The sequence below is a fragment of the Poeciliopsis prolifica genome, unplaced genomic scaffold (assembly GCF_027474105.1).
Source record: "Poeciliopsis prolifica strain line A6 unplaced genomic scaffold, Auburn_PproV2 SCAFFOLD017, whole genome shotgun sequence".
Taxonomy (NCBI): Eukaryota; Metazoa; Chordata; class Actinopteri; order Cyprinodontiformes; family Poeciliidae; genus Poeciliopsis; species Poeciliopsis prolifica.
In genome coordinates this window covers 4,847,614-4,865,200 of record NW_026562392.1, presented here as the reverse complement: position 1 = coordinate 4,865,200, position 17,587 = coordinate 4,847,614, and the positions used below count along the sequence as shown (strand labels likewise).

Sequence of the window (17,587 nt, the reverse complement as noted above, 5' to 3'; positions counted from 1 at the left end):
AGACTGTCCCCCTCCGTGACTCCTTCAGGCTGTTTGCTATGTAGCGTTAGCACAGCAGTAATCTTTGTAATATTATTCAGTTATCGTGATTTTCTGCTGGAAGAACTTTTCAGAGTTCATGTAAAGGCTGTTTACATTCGACTCAGAGAGCTACCACGGGGCAAGTCTAAACACCAGACAAGCTGGTTGAGGTGTTGTACATCTGGTGTGTCTAAACTCGGCTTTGGCATCGTCATCTGACTGCACTGACCAGGGCATGATTTACGATGCTAATTCTGGAGTAATGCTTGGTAAACACTGCTGTGTGGGGTGCATCTCTACATGGTGGTGGGTCTTGGACTAATGTTGCCATGGGCAACCACCTTGCTAAGTAATAGTGGCTTCACATGAATGAGAAGCCAGACTTTTAAAAATACTTTTTCAATTAAAGTGAAGAAACATCAATGCGTTTTTATGGCAGATTTTACAGCAGCAAACCTTGAGTTTTTCTTTTTTTTATGTATCAAAACCAATGTGGCTGCCAGTCATAACGCCATTCTCAAGGCCTACTAATAATAACCATCAGGTGCTGCTCTCTTCGCAGGATGGTTCTTTGCAGCCCAGATGATTTCTGGTGACTTCATAGTGTCGAACTAGCACAGTACATATATCACGGTTGCAAATGTCACCGATCGGGTAAAATTTAAAACTTTAGCAGCAACAGCTTCTCAATAGCCAAAAGTGCAAACCCTCTGTACAAAGCAAGTAACTTTGAACAGGGGCTGGTTTTTGACAGGCTAAAGAATAGCTAGATTCTGGATATATTCCCACTCCTTAAAAAAAGATTATATCTAATAGTTCAAACACCAAATATACCATAATATGCATGAGTACGCTGAGTGGAAACTGTTTTAGTGCCAATCCTGAAGCTAGCATCTACAGTTTTATTGATCTCCAGACTACAGCCAATTAGCTCTTGCTGGTGCTTCTGGATTAGCTGTTTGTTCTTGGGAACGGCTATGTTTGCAGAGTTTTGGGAGAATTGTAGTCTGCAATTTTGCATAAGAGCTATGGAATCAACATGTTTAAATGACACAGTTGTGGAGCCACTTTCCCAAGCACATAAAAAAAAAAACATCATCCTCCTAATACTTCCTAATGCCTTCTTTGTCATTTCTGCCAGCAGTAATGTCTGGAGTTCTTGATCACATGGCTCAATTTATGAAATACACGTATTTCTATTCAGCTGAAAAACCACCTAATCCTAGAGCAAAAATTTTTTAAAAAAAAAAAAAACGTTTTTTCAAAAGTATCCTGTTTCCATCAAGCTAATTTATTTTTCATAATTTCAATTTGCGCCAATCTGTGGCTAATGGAAACCACTTTCAAGCTGAAAATATTCTCCACTCATATTGTGAGTGCTAGCCAATACGAAGCGTCTTATGATTTTTGTGTCCAATTCTACCCAGATAAACCAGACTGAGCCCCGTCTTTCAGCCTTTATGGTCTAAGGTCAAGTCACCTCACAGCTTTCTCGTTAAACACTTTACAACAACTGACGTCCTGACTCTAAACCCATCATAAATCCACTGTCAGGAATTAATTTATACAGATACCTCTGGATCCAAAACAGACCCTTATTTATCCAACTGCTCCAGTTTTTCAGACTGGTAGAAGCCAGGTGCTTAGGAGGAGATCGCAGCTGTATCTCTGGAATCAGTCACCAGGGAATCCCTCCAGCCTCCTGGTTTCGCTCCTCCATGGGTAGCAAGGTGTTTGCAGTGATCGTGTGTGTAAAATTACTGAAGCATTTTAATTCAAGGCAGGAGCAGGAGGCGCGGCAGCAGCAGTAGAAAGGTAATAAAATGGAAAATAAACTCAAGATATGTAAACAGGAAAGGGGGCGGGAAATACTTCTTAAAATCCAATCTGGAAAAAAAGAAAGAAAAAAAAAGAAAGGGGGGGGATATGGCTGCAAAATACATCTGGGTTGTTTCACGAGAAAACCTCCCTAATTAGGCATGTGAATCATATTTTCCATCCTCAAAATATCCTGAACTGAACTCTTTTTGGTCGCTGAAGACTGCCACGAACAAAAACTGTGCTTTTTAGAAAGCAATTTTACCTCTGGCTGTCGAAAACTGTAAGTTCAGTGTGAGGTTAAATATATCACCAGTCAGCTGTCGGGACCGCTGAAGCAGTGAGTCAGAGCGTGTGTCTGAAATATTTATCTGCAATATAATGATCTTTTATTCATTTCGACCAGATGGAGAACCCGCCCACCTCTTGATCGTTTTCCAGGCTAATCAAAGAAAACAGGACAAATGAGATTTTGTTTGAGTGAGCGTTGCTGTAACAACCAGCGTTGCCAGGTTGTCACCAGGCTCACATCCTGGGTGAGGAGTTGTGAGGAGATGAAGCTGATGAGTCAAAGACGCCTCACCGCCCTAGAAGGTCTAATTGCTTGAAGAATGTCGTCAAAGATGCCTGGTTTTAGTCTTTGTGGACCTACTTTACCCAACAAAATCACTTATAAGAAAACTTACCTTTCAAGTGTCAAACCTCAAAATACGAGTGTGTGTGTCCATTTATTTGTCTTCTAAAATGGGTCCGGGACAAAGCTGGACAAAGCTACCGTTCTGCATTCGGCGCCCCATTGTTTCGTGCTTCGCCACCTCCTGTAATCTCAGTTGAAAGCCAGAACAAAGGTGAAGGATATCGTGGTTGCACATTTGCATGTGTCTGCATCTGTTTGTGCACACTGCGCGTGGGTGGAGGTTGGTTGCAGGAGGAGGTGTTGTCGGGAACAGAAGCATTTCGCAGATGTTGAAGGGAAGAAGGAGCGAATGGAAAGACCTGTGGTTATCGGTCGTACGCCGCGCTCCGACCGTCCGACCACAGCATTTCTGATGCTCCAGGTTTGATCGAGAAAGCATTGAACAACTGTTGCTCGGGCGAAGTGACGTTGAGGTACAAATGGAGATGCGGGGGCGGAGGGGATTTGAGATATGAACAGGGAGGTAGAGAGATGAAGAGTTTGAAAAACATGTTTACGACTGGAGCTTCGCGTTGACGTTGTAGTCTAAGGTTTCCCTCTTGGAGAGTCTCCCAGAGCGTAGGCGGCCGAGATTCCCTCTTGGTTCCTCTAGACGTAACATGAGGAATGCTCATCTCTATCTGCCTCTCTCCCTTGTTATGACCTTCCCTGTGTCTGTGCTCTTTCTAATTGCCCTGCTCTGCTCATTTCAGCTTCTCAACATTATATATGTGTGCCTCTCTTTCACCTGCCACATGCGCCGTGTCTTTCGTTCACCACACAGTTGTCCGACAGGCAATACCCCGTGGCTATTTCCTGTCGTCTTCATCAGAGTGAGGCACACTTTTCCATATGCAGATCTAGTTTCACCAAGTTCCGCAATAGGAAGTTCTTATCTAATCTGTGCACCATCTGTTTTTGTCGTCTGCCGTGTTTAATATGGCCGTTTTGGAACAATCAATTGATTTTCTCTCTCAGAACAATAAAGCTGACCACCCGTCCCCCACTACCACATCTCAACAATAACGGTCCAAGTTTGACTGCAGTCCATTTGCTTTTACACTCATGGTTTAATGTGAAAAACATAGTCCACTTAAAAAGAATCGCCTTTTTTTAGATGATGTTGGATCTGCTGTATCTTTGATTGCAGTACTTTGGAAAATGACACTGATCCTCCTGTCTTTATGATCCTAATGCGAAGTGCAGCATTTCCTACCATGGCTCTGTTCATTCTGTCGCTAACACATAGCAGACGCGCTGCAGTAACCACGCTGTTACCTCACATGGTGTGTCACTGACACAAAGGCCGGACTGTGTCACTGCCACTTCTTGACAGATGACTCATGGGTTCTGGACATAAAAAAAGAAATTGCACCGCGGACTGTCGCTGATTGCCCCAGCAGATCCCAGAATGTCTGCTCGCACAATGCGAGGCATGAAATCACAAGGAAAACTAAAGAATGTGAGCAGAGCCTTTACAGGCCAGCAGCAGCTGCAGTAGCTCATAAGGACATTTTAGTTCAAAGCAGTGAGGGAAACCTCTTTACATCAACAGGGTGGGAATGAGGGGAGGGAGAAAAGACTTCTGGCTTTTTGCAGGAAAGTAAAACAGCAAACAGAAACTGTCATGATCTAAACTGACACGAAACACCAAATATGAGAGCATGCATTAGGGACACAGACTTGCAGAAGCAAGTTATTGTTGGTTTCATTTCTTACTTAATAGAAGCCAGTTCTGGTTGTCTCACACCCAACAGAGTTGACACCTCAACATGGTGTCAGTTTGTATTCTTAAGCACTTCCTATGTCTGCGGCTTTTGGATCTAATAGGGTCTCAAATAGAATGTAGAGGGGTCAGGCAAGAAGCAGTGAAAACTTCAAGGATTTGACAACTACAGAAAATGGCAAACTTTGTCAGGATTATGTAGGCCAGGTTATATTCCTGAAGACAGATCTGGTGCGCATTACTTGCCAACAAGGGGTGAGCTATCCTCACTGGGAGTGTCTTGGGATGGTCAAGACAAGCTGGAGAATGCTGCCGTGGAGACAGATCTCTGGGTCAAGCATAAACTGTCATTGTCAGGATGAATGAATGAATGGATGAGATCTTACTTCTGGAGACTTATCTGGATGCAAGTATGTATGGATGGATGGATGGATGGTGAAACAACTCTCCCTATGATTTAAGATTCCTTGACTGATTTGCAACTTTGTTGATTTTGGCTTAAACTTATCCATAACTGGATAAACCCAACAAAATATAATAGTCATAGGAGAGCAAAGTCCTTCTTTTCTACTTCTTGTCTTAATCCTTTGCCTCTAGGATTAAGACTAGAGGCAAATTCACATCTTAAGGCACAAGCTAAAACTTCTTATGTCCAAGAAAACTATTTTCTTGTGGAACAATCTTCTGCACATTTAGGGAAGGGTCAGAGGTTAGGGAGTAGGGTTAGGGTCTGCCATCCACTAGTTATTGTCTATTGGATTGTACAATCTAGAAGTTTAAGATGTCTTCATATTGTTTTTATTGTGTCAACAGACGGCCATCATCTGTGGGAGACAGAAGCCAAGGTTGACAAGGACTCTGTCAAAACTGTAAGTACCCTTCTGTCTCTTCAGTCTTTCTCCCCCTTGAGACTTTCTCCTTTCTTCGGTCTCCTCCTCATTTGTCCCTCAAATATGATGTAACCTTCACTAAGGCATTACAAATTGAAAAACACAGACGTGTTGAAAAACGCAGGCGAAGCTGATTAGTCGATGCAATCCTGAATGGAATTTTCACAAAGTCACCGTACCGTCCTGGAGACAAACACTTTCACCTGTGGTGTTGCTTGAAAACAACACGGGCAGAAACATGCTGAAATGCACGCACACACACACCCAAATCGCTTCAGCCCTCTGCACATAGCCAGACGTTTAGTTCACAGCGAAGAGTTGTGGTGAGCTGGGCTTAAACACCTCATCTGTGCTCGTGAGCGTGCAGCCAGAAGCGGATCACACCCCTGTTTTTACCTGCTGCTTTTCACGAAGGCTTTAATGAGAAAATAAACCAGCGCACTCATTTTCACTGACGCACAGTCACACGTCCAGATTGTGTTAATATAAAACTCACCAAAAGGGAATTGTCAACAGAGGGGAATGAAGTAAATGTTGTTCTCCGTGTCACAGAGAGCTTCTTGTGCTCTGGAGTTCATTAAGATTTCATCGGGTTAGTTAGGTCTGCTTTCAGAGCCAAGTGGTGGGTAGTGGAAAACTTGTTTGCTCTGGCGTGATGATAGTATGTTTTTAACCTCTGATACCTTTGATCTGCGGCGCTGCATCCTCCGCCTGCCTTTGCAAACCAACAGAGGGAGTTTATACTGGCAAAAGGCTCTAGAATAACACACTTGCCTCTAAATGGTGCCGTTGGAGGATTTAGTTTCACTTGCTGCTGCGATTTCACTCAGGTAAATGATGTGGTTGCATCAGCAGGGTAAATGTGGACTCCTGTAGCTAATTGTGTCTTAAATCCGGTTGGTGTTTGTCGGCCGGAGTTGCAGATGCTGGACAAAAAGTGGGTGCTCAAGGACATGCTGGAGGTGATGTTGGAAGAAGATGGGATTGATAACAGCATGCACCAATGTGTTTAATTGCAGACTGCCTCACTAAAGTATTCCTACCAATTCCACAAATCCAGTATTGATGATATATAAACAAAAATAAAAAACTGAAACAGTACATATTCTCTTAATTATGTGCTTAATTGTGTTGGCCTATCAAGTAAAATCCATAATAGTTATTTGCCAAAAGTTTAAAAAGTTAGAGGACTATGAAAGCCTTTGCAAGATGCCATCGTCTTTACAAAAAGAGAGAGGCGAACTGAGAGCTCAGGCCTTCTGTTTATATGTGTTGCAACCAGACTACTTTTAAGTGCCCTAGTCTGCCTGACTGACTGTGTTTTTATTGCTGTCCAGAGCGTGCTAACTGGTTGTTTGTGATCGAGAGGGAACGCAGTGTGCATGCACGCATCTAACACACACAATCAGCAACCTGCATGCCTTCTCTGTCATCATATGGAAAGGCAGACTGGGTTTGATCTCACCTTCAACTACCCCCTCCTCACCCCCCGCCCTCCCCGCATGCACTGTGATGACCGACAAAAACCTGCTTCCTGTCATTTTTGCCCTGCTTGCGGACTGTAAAAAAAGAACAAGAGAGCGACAACTATCCCAGGAATTGCACATAAACACCTTAACAGATTCCTCCATGTTTCCCTGTCAGAATTAAAGCAGTCAAAAGTTCATATCCGTCCAGACCTGCTGCAGTCCAGCAGAGCAGGTAATTGAAGGGGTTACAGGTGACCCCTCCTGCACATGGAGCGGCTGTGCAAACAAATAAGCCGGCATTTCTGCTTTGCTTTGCTGTGCCATGTGGGGGGAAAAAAAAAGCTAAAAGCCCAAGGGTTTTCCTCAGAGAAAAACACCGGGCCTGGACGAGCCTCAGGGGCCCAACTACTGCTTCTGCACAGTCCAGACGAGCTCATTTAGACCAGCTCCCAGTCCAGTCTCATGGAAACACTACCCTAAATGCAGACCAGCAATAAAACATAAACATACTTGTTGATTAATCTCTGAAACCTTCAAGGGTTTACTGTATAGTACTGAAAGCTCATGCTTCGTGACCACATTAAAACATCATTAAACATCTATAAAGTCTTGCTTATATGATACATACACAAATATATATATATATATATATATATATATATATATATATATATATATATATATATATATATATATATATATATATTGTTAAATGTGGAACTGAATTTGAAATGTAAACATCAAGATCTGTCATGCCTTTGAAGAATTTGTCATTTTTGATTTACTCCAGTTTTGAATAGCTCATTTATTAGCATCAAGAATCTAGAATTCCCACAATTCATTTGTGTGAGGACAAATGAATTGTCCTCACATAAACACCCTGATGCAAAAGGAAACGTTCCTTTTGCAGTTATGTTTTCTTTTTTTTTATATATTTTTTTATTTATTAAGGAATAGTGGAATAACACTGAAATTGTTGTCAAATATGTATTAGGTGAAATATTAAGTAAGTCATACTATTAGTTTTCCTTTTAGTTTCAACGGTGCAGCATCCTGAGGTGAGTCAAGCGTTAGGATGGTTTAGCTTTAAACAAAAATAGACATTATTGGATTTTTGCAGCAAAATGAGTCACGTTTGCATTGATTCTGTTGCAGTGGTGCACATGTACAGTAGAAAGTTTTAGGATTACCAAGAAATATTATCATGCCTTCCTAAACCAGTGAATTGAAAGATTGATGTGCAACAGTGTGACAGTGTGGTGTACAGGTGGTACATTTGAGTGACCTTGCTGTGTTTTGTTTGCACTTTAGAATACTCTCGTTGTGGAGATCCCACCCTACAGGAACCAGAGAATATCGAGTCCTGTGCAAGTCAACTTCTACGTCTGCAACGGCAAGAGGAAGAGGAGCCAGTACCAGCGCTTCACCTATGTGCCTGCAAGCGGTAATCCTCAGCCTGATCTTCTTTAAGACACGCAGGCATGCTTCTTGACATCTATAATCTGTAGTTTGCCTTCAACTGTCGACATGCCACAAGGGATTTGTAGCCTGCTCTTGTCGGGTGTCTTTGACATCCTGGCTGGAAACAGTAAGCTTGAGCCATTGAAAAAGAGCAGAAGATGAGACGGGGTGTTTATGCAGTAGTGGTGCGGCGTTCCGCAGCTGTGAGGTTGACCCGCTGAGTGACAGAAACTACAAGTGCTGTCAGTAATCGAGTGTGTAGTTGACTTGACCTCCCGGGGACCTGCCTTTTACACCCTGCCTCACACAATGAACCCATGGTTCCCCAACAAAGGAATGACGATGCACATAAAAACACACGCACGCACAAACTGTCATTTATGAAAGGTTTGTGATATAGTGTGAAATAGGCGTCAGGAGCTTTCATAATGGAATTCTCAGAATGACACAACTAAGCTTTAGTCAAGAAAACGGGTTAAAAAAATGTGCTCCAGGTTTTTACTAGAAATCTTCTCCTTGCGTATATGCAGACAAGGGTGATGATGGCTGCGTTAGACGTGCATCCACATCGTGATCACCAGAGGAATCCATTAGATCCCCAAACCTGATATCTCATTTTCATTGATTGGCGCTTAATGGATCCAGAGCCTCTGAGATAGTGGGCAGCTTGTTTTAGGTCCAGAGCTGTTAATAAGATGTGACATTTACATCATCAGCAGATATTTGATGGGCACAGGAGACAAGCACACGAGAATAGAGACCTCATAAAATGTAGAATGTTCCGGTTCGGAGATTACAAACAGATTGATAAAGATAAATAGCTCAAACTATAAACAGTTTTCTTTTTTTTTTTACCATAAACATCAAAATGGTGTATATTTAAGCCCTGCCTGTTGGTGTGAGCATTTATAGCATTGTTTTTTCATTAATTGTGATAATTTTTATCTGTTTATTTTTTAAAATAAATTCCAGTTAATGAAAGCCAGAACTGTTCGTATTGTCAGGATTGTTATTTTTGCTATTTTCTCCTCTGTGTTCAATGAAAGTATCAATAATTATCAATACATTTGAAAATATGATTGAACGCACATACTATGTGCAGTTTAATAAATCACACTTCTTCATGTAACTGGTGTCCCCCCCCCAAAATTTATAATATTATAAAATGGAATGTTATCCAAGAGCCGTAATTGATTCAATTTAATTTCATTTAGGAGTATCAGAGTAATAGGAGGCTTAAAATAAAGATTTCTCAAAAACTTTAGTAAACAATGTACGCTTTTCCTTTCATAACTATACGCTGCTTTGTGCCGTCACATTACATAAAATGTAACTGAATTACACAAACGTTGCAAATGCCAGCGATTTTGCAGAGGCTGGTCGTGGTATGAACGAGCGCCGTTGACAGAGGGCCCAGGCAGACACAAAGAAAATGCTACGAGGCTCCTTCACTGATCCATTTTTTTGTGCACAAACACAACTCTTATTAAAAGATGACTCGTGGTCGCCCTTTTGCTGCCAAGTAAACCACAAACACACTGTGGACCACACAAGAAGAGCAAGTACCTTCTTAAAGATGCATAATTAAGCCACAGGAGTCAGAGCAAGAAACGGTGAGCCTCAAATTCGATTTAGACTTTGGCCACTGTTTCGTAGTCCTACTTCATAATGAAAAAAAGGGGGAAAAAAATGCCTATTCTTAAAAATAAAGAAATGAGTAAATAAATGTCACAAGCCCAATAGCACTCAATAGCTTATTTGATGTTGCCTTACTGCTGAAACTGAAATATTTTTGAGATCACTCAACTCTAGACTCCCCCTCAGACAAACACTAAAACCATGGATGTGCAATTTAAAGTAATGCTGCATAAAGGTCATAATCAGCTTAAAGAGACCCTTTGTAGTCCTGATGACTGTAAGAGTTTCAATACAGCTACACTGAAAGAGGAAATCCGAGTGAAGCTCTTTGCTTTTGAGGGTTTCAGTATGTGCTTGTGTGTCAACAGTGAGTAAAACGAGCGACGTTGCGGCAAGGTACTCGGGGTGGGCTGGGGAAGGGAAGACACCCACACATTCACGCAATCGCACACACAAACATTTGTCAACACTTTTTGCTCGCTCGTATGAAAAGAGTCTTCCGGCCCATGGTCCCACTTCAAGCTCAGTTGTGGTCAGTGACGTTGTAGGGAGAGAACATTTCTTTCACACTCTGGTGTCTGTTCTGCTATAAAAAGGCGAGCCCAAGCCTTAAAATAGACCCACTTGTTTGAAACAGCGGAAGGATGGAGCTAACACTCTCGGGGCCACAGATGCTGAAAACCGCCTTTATTTTCCATTCAGATCATGTGACCACTTGTTATTCTTTGACGCTAATGAAAATGCTATCAGCAGCCACTGCTTTCAAACAGCTTAACGCACTGAGAAAACACAGGAAAAAAGAAATGGATGGTTTAGCGTGTCTGCTGACACATGGTGCTTCAGTAGAGCACATTGCTCAAGACATGTCAGCAGATTTTATCAGCCTCACACTGCTTGTTGCTGCCTGTATAGTGAAGTGGTAGCATCAGGAGTGCATCATAAAAACATAGTCCTTTTCCTGTTGTAGTCTGACAGAAACAGAAAAACCTCCACAGGATCATGCTTTGCCCCCCATTTCAATTCTGCGGGAAGAGTTTCTGCTCTAGGTACAGTAAAAAATGGTGTCGCACCATCATCCTCTTCACATGTGAACAGAACGGATTAGAAACTCATTGTAACAATGGAACATTGTACAACCGAATTTGAATGTAATTCTCCAGATAAAAACAATGTCTCTCTTAAAAAAAACTGTACTTATCTCTTGATTAAAAAGTTGACTGAAAATTAAAACAGGCATTAAAACTACACTGTGATACTGGAGCAAATTCAACTTAATGTGACTGATGTGACAAAAAATGTTGCACAGTGGGTATTCTGCTATGATCTATAGCACACATTTGCTCTACTGCTATAGAACTGCCACAAGTGCTTCTCAAATGTTGCCGTAACCACCTAATAATATAATGTTTACCTCATGCTACACTGTGCAGGTTCTCGGTCAGTGCCAATGAAGATCCTCTCATTCAGAATGTCAAATGACATTATGCATAAGCAAACGACACCCCACCTATTTTGTGATCAAATCAGTTATTATTTGACAATGTAGTGCTGCTTATAGACTGTGTATAGAAACATTGATCTTTTGTTTTCAGATTTTTAAGTACAGATAAAAACTAGAAGGCAATGTCACAGTGGAACACAGATATGTTGTTCTGGCTCAGTGGATCCCAGTTCATACATACACTAGTCAAAACACTTTTGCATCAAAAGTGTCATATATACTTCATAAATGTAGAACTTTTTTTTTTCAAACGAATATCATTTCTAAGCATTTAGAGACATTTTTTTATATTCCAATCTACATAGCAAGATGGAAAACACAACATATTAATGTCTATATTAATACACAAATGCATACTACAGTAAAAATGTGCCTTTCTTTTGCATAACTGGAATCTTTCACTGATTCAAAAAGACATTTTCAGTTTTTATATGCCATCAGCTGCATTTGGAGTCAAGCCTGCATGTTTGTCCATGATGCTAGGAGGTCCGTGCAACTGCCCTTGTCTGACTTCTGCAGTGAGACTGGCTTTTCCAAGCACCCTTCCAATCATTGTTACATGAGCAGCGATGTGACGTGGTGCTCTTCAAATAAGAAACAGTTTTCACCAACCACATTAAACAACAAATGCCAGAAACATGCTGGCAACAACCGTTGCTTGGACAAAGAACTTCTCGGAACCCCTTTATTTTTACAGGCCATTTGGAGATTCCTCTAAAATATCAAGTTCTATTCTTAACGTTGCTCCACACCCCATTTCTTTGTGGCTGGAGTTTGGGAGAAGACTGCCACAGTCATGTTCTGTTACACAGACATACACATACACACACACACACACACGGGAAGACTTTCTGAACCACACGTTGTTCTTTTTTATAAGTATTTGTCGAGTTATGGTTTTCCAAAATGTGCACAAGGACATAGCTGTTTCAGTCATTTCTCCTGTGCTAAGTTTTATGAAACCCACATACCTTATTCTAACGACCAGAGTATGTTTGGTGACCAGATTGCGTCTCATCAGGACGCACTGCACCAGGTACCTTCGAGTTAAACTACCACCAGTTCCACTACCAATGTTATTGCAGATCTTTACCCCAAAATAAATAATTTTTGCTGCACAGCAGTGCTGTAACTGCAATTGCAATAGTTTTAAAAGACAAACCACTATTAAGGAATCAAATATCTACATGTTTGCTTACCTTATTCCATTTTATTTTCAAATTAACAAGTGCTCTTTAAAGCTACAAGTGCACAGCTAATGAGTTTAATGCAAGCAGACAGCAGAGTTAACTACTGGGGAAGAAGAGAAAATTGCAGAGCGTTATTGTCTTCAAGCCGTAACACACTGGTTAGGAGGAAATACGCTCGTTGCCAAAAAACTTTCTGCACCCAAATTGAGTGTTGCACATAAAATGAAACAGCAGGTGTTGAGAAGTCAAATATTTGTGTTGATCCTGAGAATGAAGTTTGGAAGTACCAGTTGTCTTGGATAGCATATCCCTTCAGGCCTTCTGAAAAGTCTAGATAGCCCTGGATCTGAGTCGAAGTCATGGGTTATCCAACATGTTAGATTGGAGAAATTAAGCACAGGCCGGTTGGCAATGGAAGGATTTCAAGATGACACTTTATAGTCCATCAGAATATGTGTTGGCTTTATCTTGTTGAAAAAAATACTCTTTGCCACTTAGGCTAGTTAAACTATGTGGTCGCAGGTTGCCACTCGTGAAGCCCTATCCTGTCAGGATCCCTAATATCAGACCGTACTGAATTTCATATGTGGATGGGATTTAGCCATTCCAACAATGAATGGCTAAATTAATTGGTGGAAAATTCCATCAATTAAGTTTTCAAAACCCGTGGTTACGGGACCATTCAGAGTTCAGCCACTCTAGTGGTAGTGACTGGTTGCTGAACCTGTTGTCTTATGATTCCAGACATTTTGTGAAACTTCACAAGCAGTTTTAAGGGTTTAAGTACTTGGGTCGGTATAGAAGATGCTGATATTATGAAGTTATTCAATGCTTGACAACCAAGTCAACCACTCTGTGTTACTGTGGTCTTTCTTATAAAACCAGAACCTTTTCGACAGGTGGATGCCCAGCGGTTCCAACATCCTGTCACTGTAGAATCATATGGCTCTACATTTCAACACTCCGACTTCAAGCAAACCAAAATGCAACTTCTACTCAACTTCTAACAATGCCAACTCTAACCACTGCCTTATAACACTCCACTTGTGATGCTAGTACTTAAGTCAGCTAAAGTTTGTCTAAAAGCCCTTTCTAGATGTCCCGGTTTATCATTTTAATAATATACAGACCTATTACTCGTCTGGATGTGTACCAAATTAAATTCAACCTGAACCATGTCATCTGGGTGCTTGGCTGTTTTTGTTGATGAGCGCAGTTGCCAACTGTCTGGCAACTTTTCTATTGTGTGGTGAAATAGTAAATTTTTTTCTCAATGGAAAGGAAATTCAGATAATTCAGGGGGAAGAAAATTTTATTTGTGTCTGCTGCAATGGAAGAAAAAAAAACTATCTATTGAATATTGAATAAACTTTTTATTCGTGAACTTAGTTTTCTCTCATAAATTCTCCTTAACTGGAAGGGCAGAATGTACTGCATTTCAGTGTTGGAACCTCAGGATTATGTTGTTGATTTGAAAAATCGCTTGTTTTTGTTCCTATTTAGCCAAATGGAAACGACTGTTGTCAGGCTCTGTCAAACTTTTTTAACGTCACAACTCGTACTAAACAGGATTTTAAGTCGTCATGAGATCAAATTTCCATTAATAACCAATGGTCTGATTTGGTGAAGCTAAATTTAAAAAAAATAAATAAATACTTTATGGTTTCCACTTGACATCACTGACATGGTTTTATGGCAATCTGGTATCCATTTAAACTAAGAAATGGCAGAGAAGTGAAAGGCTTGGATGCAGTGTGACCATGTGACTTATTTGTTACTCCCCAGGCTGTGGAGAGGAGGCGTGTGCATCACGGGACGTGCCTTACGACGCTCCCCAACACACCAAAGCCTGGTCCCTTGGCTTTTAAAACTCAGAGAGCTGACGTAAATGTGTTCCCTCCTGCGTTATCACTCATCACCCCAGAGGCTACATGTGTGATTAGTGTCTTTTCAAATCCAGTCGAAAAGAAAAAAAAAACATAAATTATAACGCAGTGAAAAACAGGCCGCGTGTCACGTGACAGACCGACGCTTCATTTGCACCTTTACTTGCTACTACCACTCATACACTCTGCTGTTTACAATCTCACGCACTGAAAACAGACACTCTATTCATAGTGAAAACTCCATGCCTCTGAGTAAATGTCACTTGCAGCAAGCATAGCCAGAAACTTTTAAAGGCTGGCACCACACCCATTAATATGTTTCAACAATGTGCAGGAATAGAAACAGAATGTCCATTGTGACTCTGAAGACTTTGTTATACTTTAGGGTATCTTAACACCAGCCAATTAGTTTTGTCCTGGCACAGTTTGTGATTACGTACTTTTGTAATAACTCGGCAAAAAGCCCATAAATGCAGATATCATTCCATCTTTTTTTTTTTTTTTTTGGTTCCGTTTTAGACAACAAAACCGTAACAGTGCAGTGGAAGCACCTGATACCTGTCACTCAAGAAGCGCTCTCAGGAAGTAATGCAGACTGGCTGCATTGGATAAGAAATTTGAAGAGAGAAGGCAGGACGATCAAGTGTGGGGGGGGTCACAGCACTCTCCTGCATTAGCTGAAGTCTGAAGCTCTCAAAACCACAGGCTCAGCTCTGCAACCTCTTATGCTGCTCAGGCAGTCTAATCAAAATCAAATCAACTTCGGGGTTTTTTTCGCTCCCCGTCTATCTTTTTGGTCCTGAGAGAATCAATTACTTCCAGAGTGTGTGGAGGAAACCTGGGGGTCCTGGGCTCCTAGAGCAGCAGCGGCAGCAGCGGTCCAGTGCTTTAAAGGACTTTTATTGGATATCAGAGTTGGAGGAGATTCCAAAGAAAATAGGTCTTACTCATTATTAGAGCCAGCTGTGGCTTTCCACACTGATGACTCATCCATTTTTCTTTCCCCCTGTTTTGCTACTTTTTCATGCTGTGGTAAGGATAGTGGTGGTGATGGGGGAGAGGGGTGCGACGGGTGAGGGGTTTCTCCGTTAAAAGATACAGCCAAGTTCATGCCGAGCCTAAATCCACTGGTTGTTTGGTATTAGGGAGGATATTGTGGCCAAAACTGTATTTGCTCACAGTTATTATCCATGGACTCACTGCGCCACGTGGCTTCTTTTCACGTTGACTTTTTATTTCCTTTTATTTTTTTTTAACATCTCCACTTTCTCTCTGCTCTTTCTTTCCAGTACCAATAATAAAAACCGAGCCCACTGATGAGTATGATTCTCTTGGGAGTGTCGGGCTGTCTATGCATTCAAAGCCCTACTACGGCCAGCCCAGGCTGACGTCCATCATGCCTGTTGCTGAACCTGACCCCTGCCTGGTTGGTGGCTACCCTCCTTGCCCGCCCCGCCATGCTGCCATGCCACCGTCATCACCCAGCTCAAGCCCCACCCTGCACGATCTGTCCCCTGTTGCATACAACAAATGCCTCCCCAACAGCCCAACTCTTGCCGCACCAGGCACTGTAGCGTCCCCCATTCAGGAGACCCCTTCCTGTCCAAGCCTTCCGCACCCGACGTCGCCAGATCACAACTCTTCCCTAGCGGTGCTCCACTCCCAGGGTAGCCCAGGTTCCCTTGGTTACCACCATTCGGTCTATGCCAACAGCAGTTCCTCATCATCCCCAGTGTCTCACCCTTCCACTCCTGGTGGGCCAGCGGAGACACCGTTTTTTCAAGCGTACAGCCCCAGCCAGGCAGAGGCTTCAGGCAGCTCAGCCCAGGCTGCAGGAAGTCCGCCCAGCCTGCTAGATGAAGACACCACTCCAGCATCAATGGACATTACCATCAAGCAAGAGCCCCAGGAACTGGATCAGATGTATCTCGATGATGGTGAGTTACTGCAAAGTTACTCATTCTGACGAACTGAAACTGTTAGTAACACAATCAATGAAATGGGTGAATCTCTGGGGTAAGTGTCTGGCTCAAACAAAGGAGGTCAAGCATCTTGGAGTCTTTTGCACAAGTGGTGGTGGAACGGAATGGGGTAAATATGTCTCTTGTACATATGCCATAATGTGGGTTCGGTATTGGTATGTTTGGGTTTGGTATGTTTTGGCAAAACTCTCAATTTACCAGTCTCTGCTCTGTTGCTCTTCTATGGTTGTGAGATATGGATCATGGCCAGAAAAATGAGATTCTGCTTACAATCACCCAAAACAAGCATCCTCTACAAGGGGGCTGGACTTGGCCTTAGAGACGGGGTGAGAAGCTCCATCATCCAGGTATATCTCAGAGAGTAAGCAGCTGAGATGGTTCAAACATCTGATCAAGATGTCTCATGGATGACTTCACTTGAGACACATCACAGTGGGTGGAGACCAAAGGTCAGACTTGGAGCATTTTTTCAGACTGCCCCAGGGCAACTATGGCTATTATCCAGTAGCTTGCCACCATCAGCATGTGAATGGGTGAATGATTGAATGTAATGTGATGCTCTTTGGTGTCCTCCAGACTCGATAAAGTTCTATACAAGTACCATTTACCATTTGGGGGCTAATAGTTACCCTCTGGAATGTGAGTACCAAGGAATCCCATGAAAATGTTCCCTGGGTTTCCCCCCAGAGGCTCCTACCTTTTGAGCTTATGTTGAATAAGTTGAAGACAATGGATGGACAGCTAGATGTAGTTGATGTTTTTTCCAATAAAACCTTATCTTAATGAGGCTAATAAGCCTGCCATACATGACTGCTTATCTACAGCTCTTCACAGAAAACCACACCCTGCTGCACCTCTTAGTATTTCCTGATGAAATGCTAGCAGCAGATTTGCGTCACGCTTGTTTAATTTTAGACCCTTCTGATTTATTTGCTTTTGGTGGAACGTTCGGCCCCAGCATCGTATCGGCTGCTTTGCTTCAAAACGCTAAACTGCCTTGATGGGATTTTGAAACAATCTGTCAAAACATCAGAGCACCAAGGTCAGCCGGGGTGCAGCAGAACAAAAACAGTGGCACACGCATAACGAGCCAACCTGTTGACACGACGACTAATGAAGGAAGCAAAACAATGGGTAGGGGCTTCCTGAACCAAACCGCAGTTCCCCCTCCCCGAAATCCCCCCCTTCATATTTCTGGGAGCGATGCCGAGGGGCGGAAGACAGAGGCTTTGTTTTCCCGTCGTTTTCTCCATGGAGTCGACACAGTGTGACTGTCGTCATCAAGGGAGACTGTGGGGTCACTACTCTCCCTCTGGCAGAGAAACCAGT

General features: G+C 42.3%; 1 protein-coding gene across 1 annotated transcript in view; it reads left to right on the top strand.

The window, feature by feature from the left end:
• LOC129367640 (nuclear factor of activated T-cells, cytoplasmic 1-like) overlaps positions 1-17,587 on the top strand; it is a 68,306-nt gene that overhangs the window by 28,128 nt on the left and 22,591 nt on the right. The window contains exons 7-9 of the mRNA XM_055042223.1: positions 5,055-5,110; positions 7,912-8,044; positions 15,566-16,213. Of these exons, the coding sequence (XP_054898198.1) occupies positions 5,055-5,110; positions 7,912-8,044; positions 15,566-16,213 (837 nt within the window). The remainder of the gene's footprint in view (positions 1-5,054; positions 5,111-7,911; positions 8,045-15,565; positions 16,214-17,587) is intronic.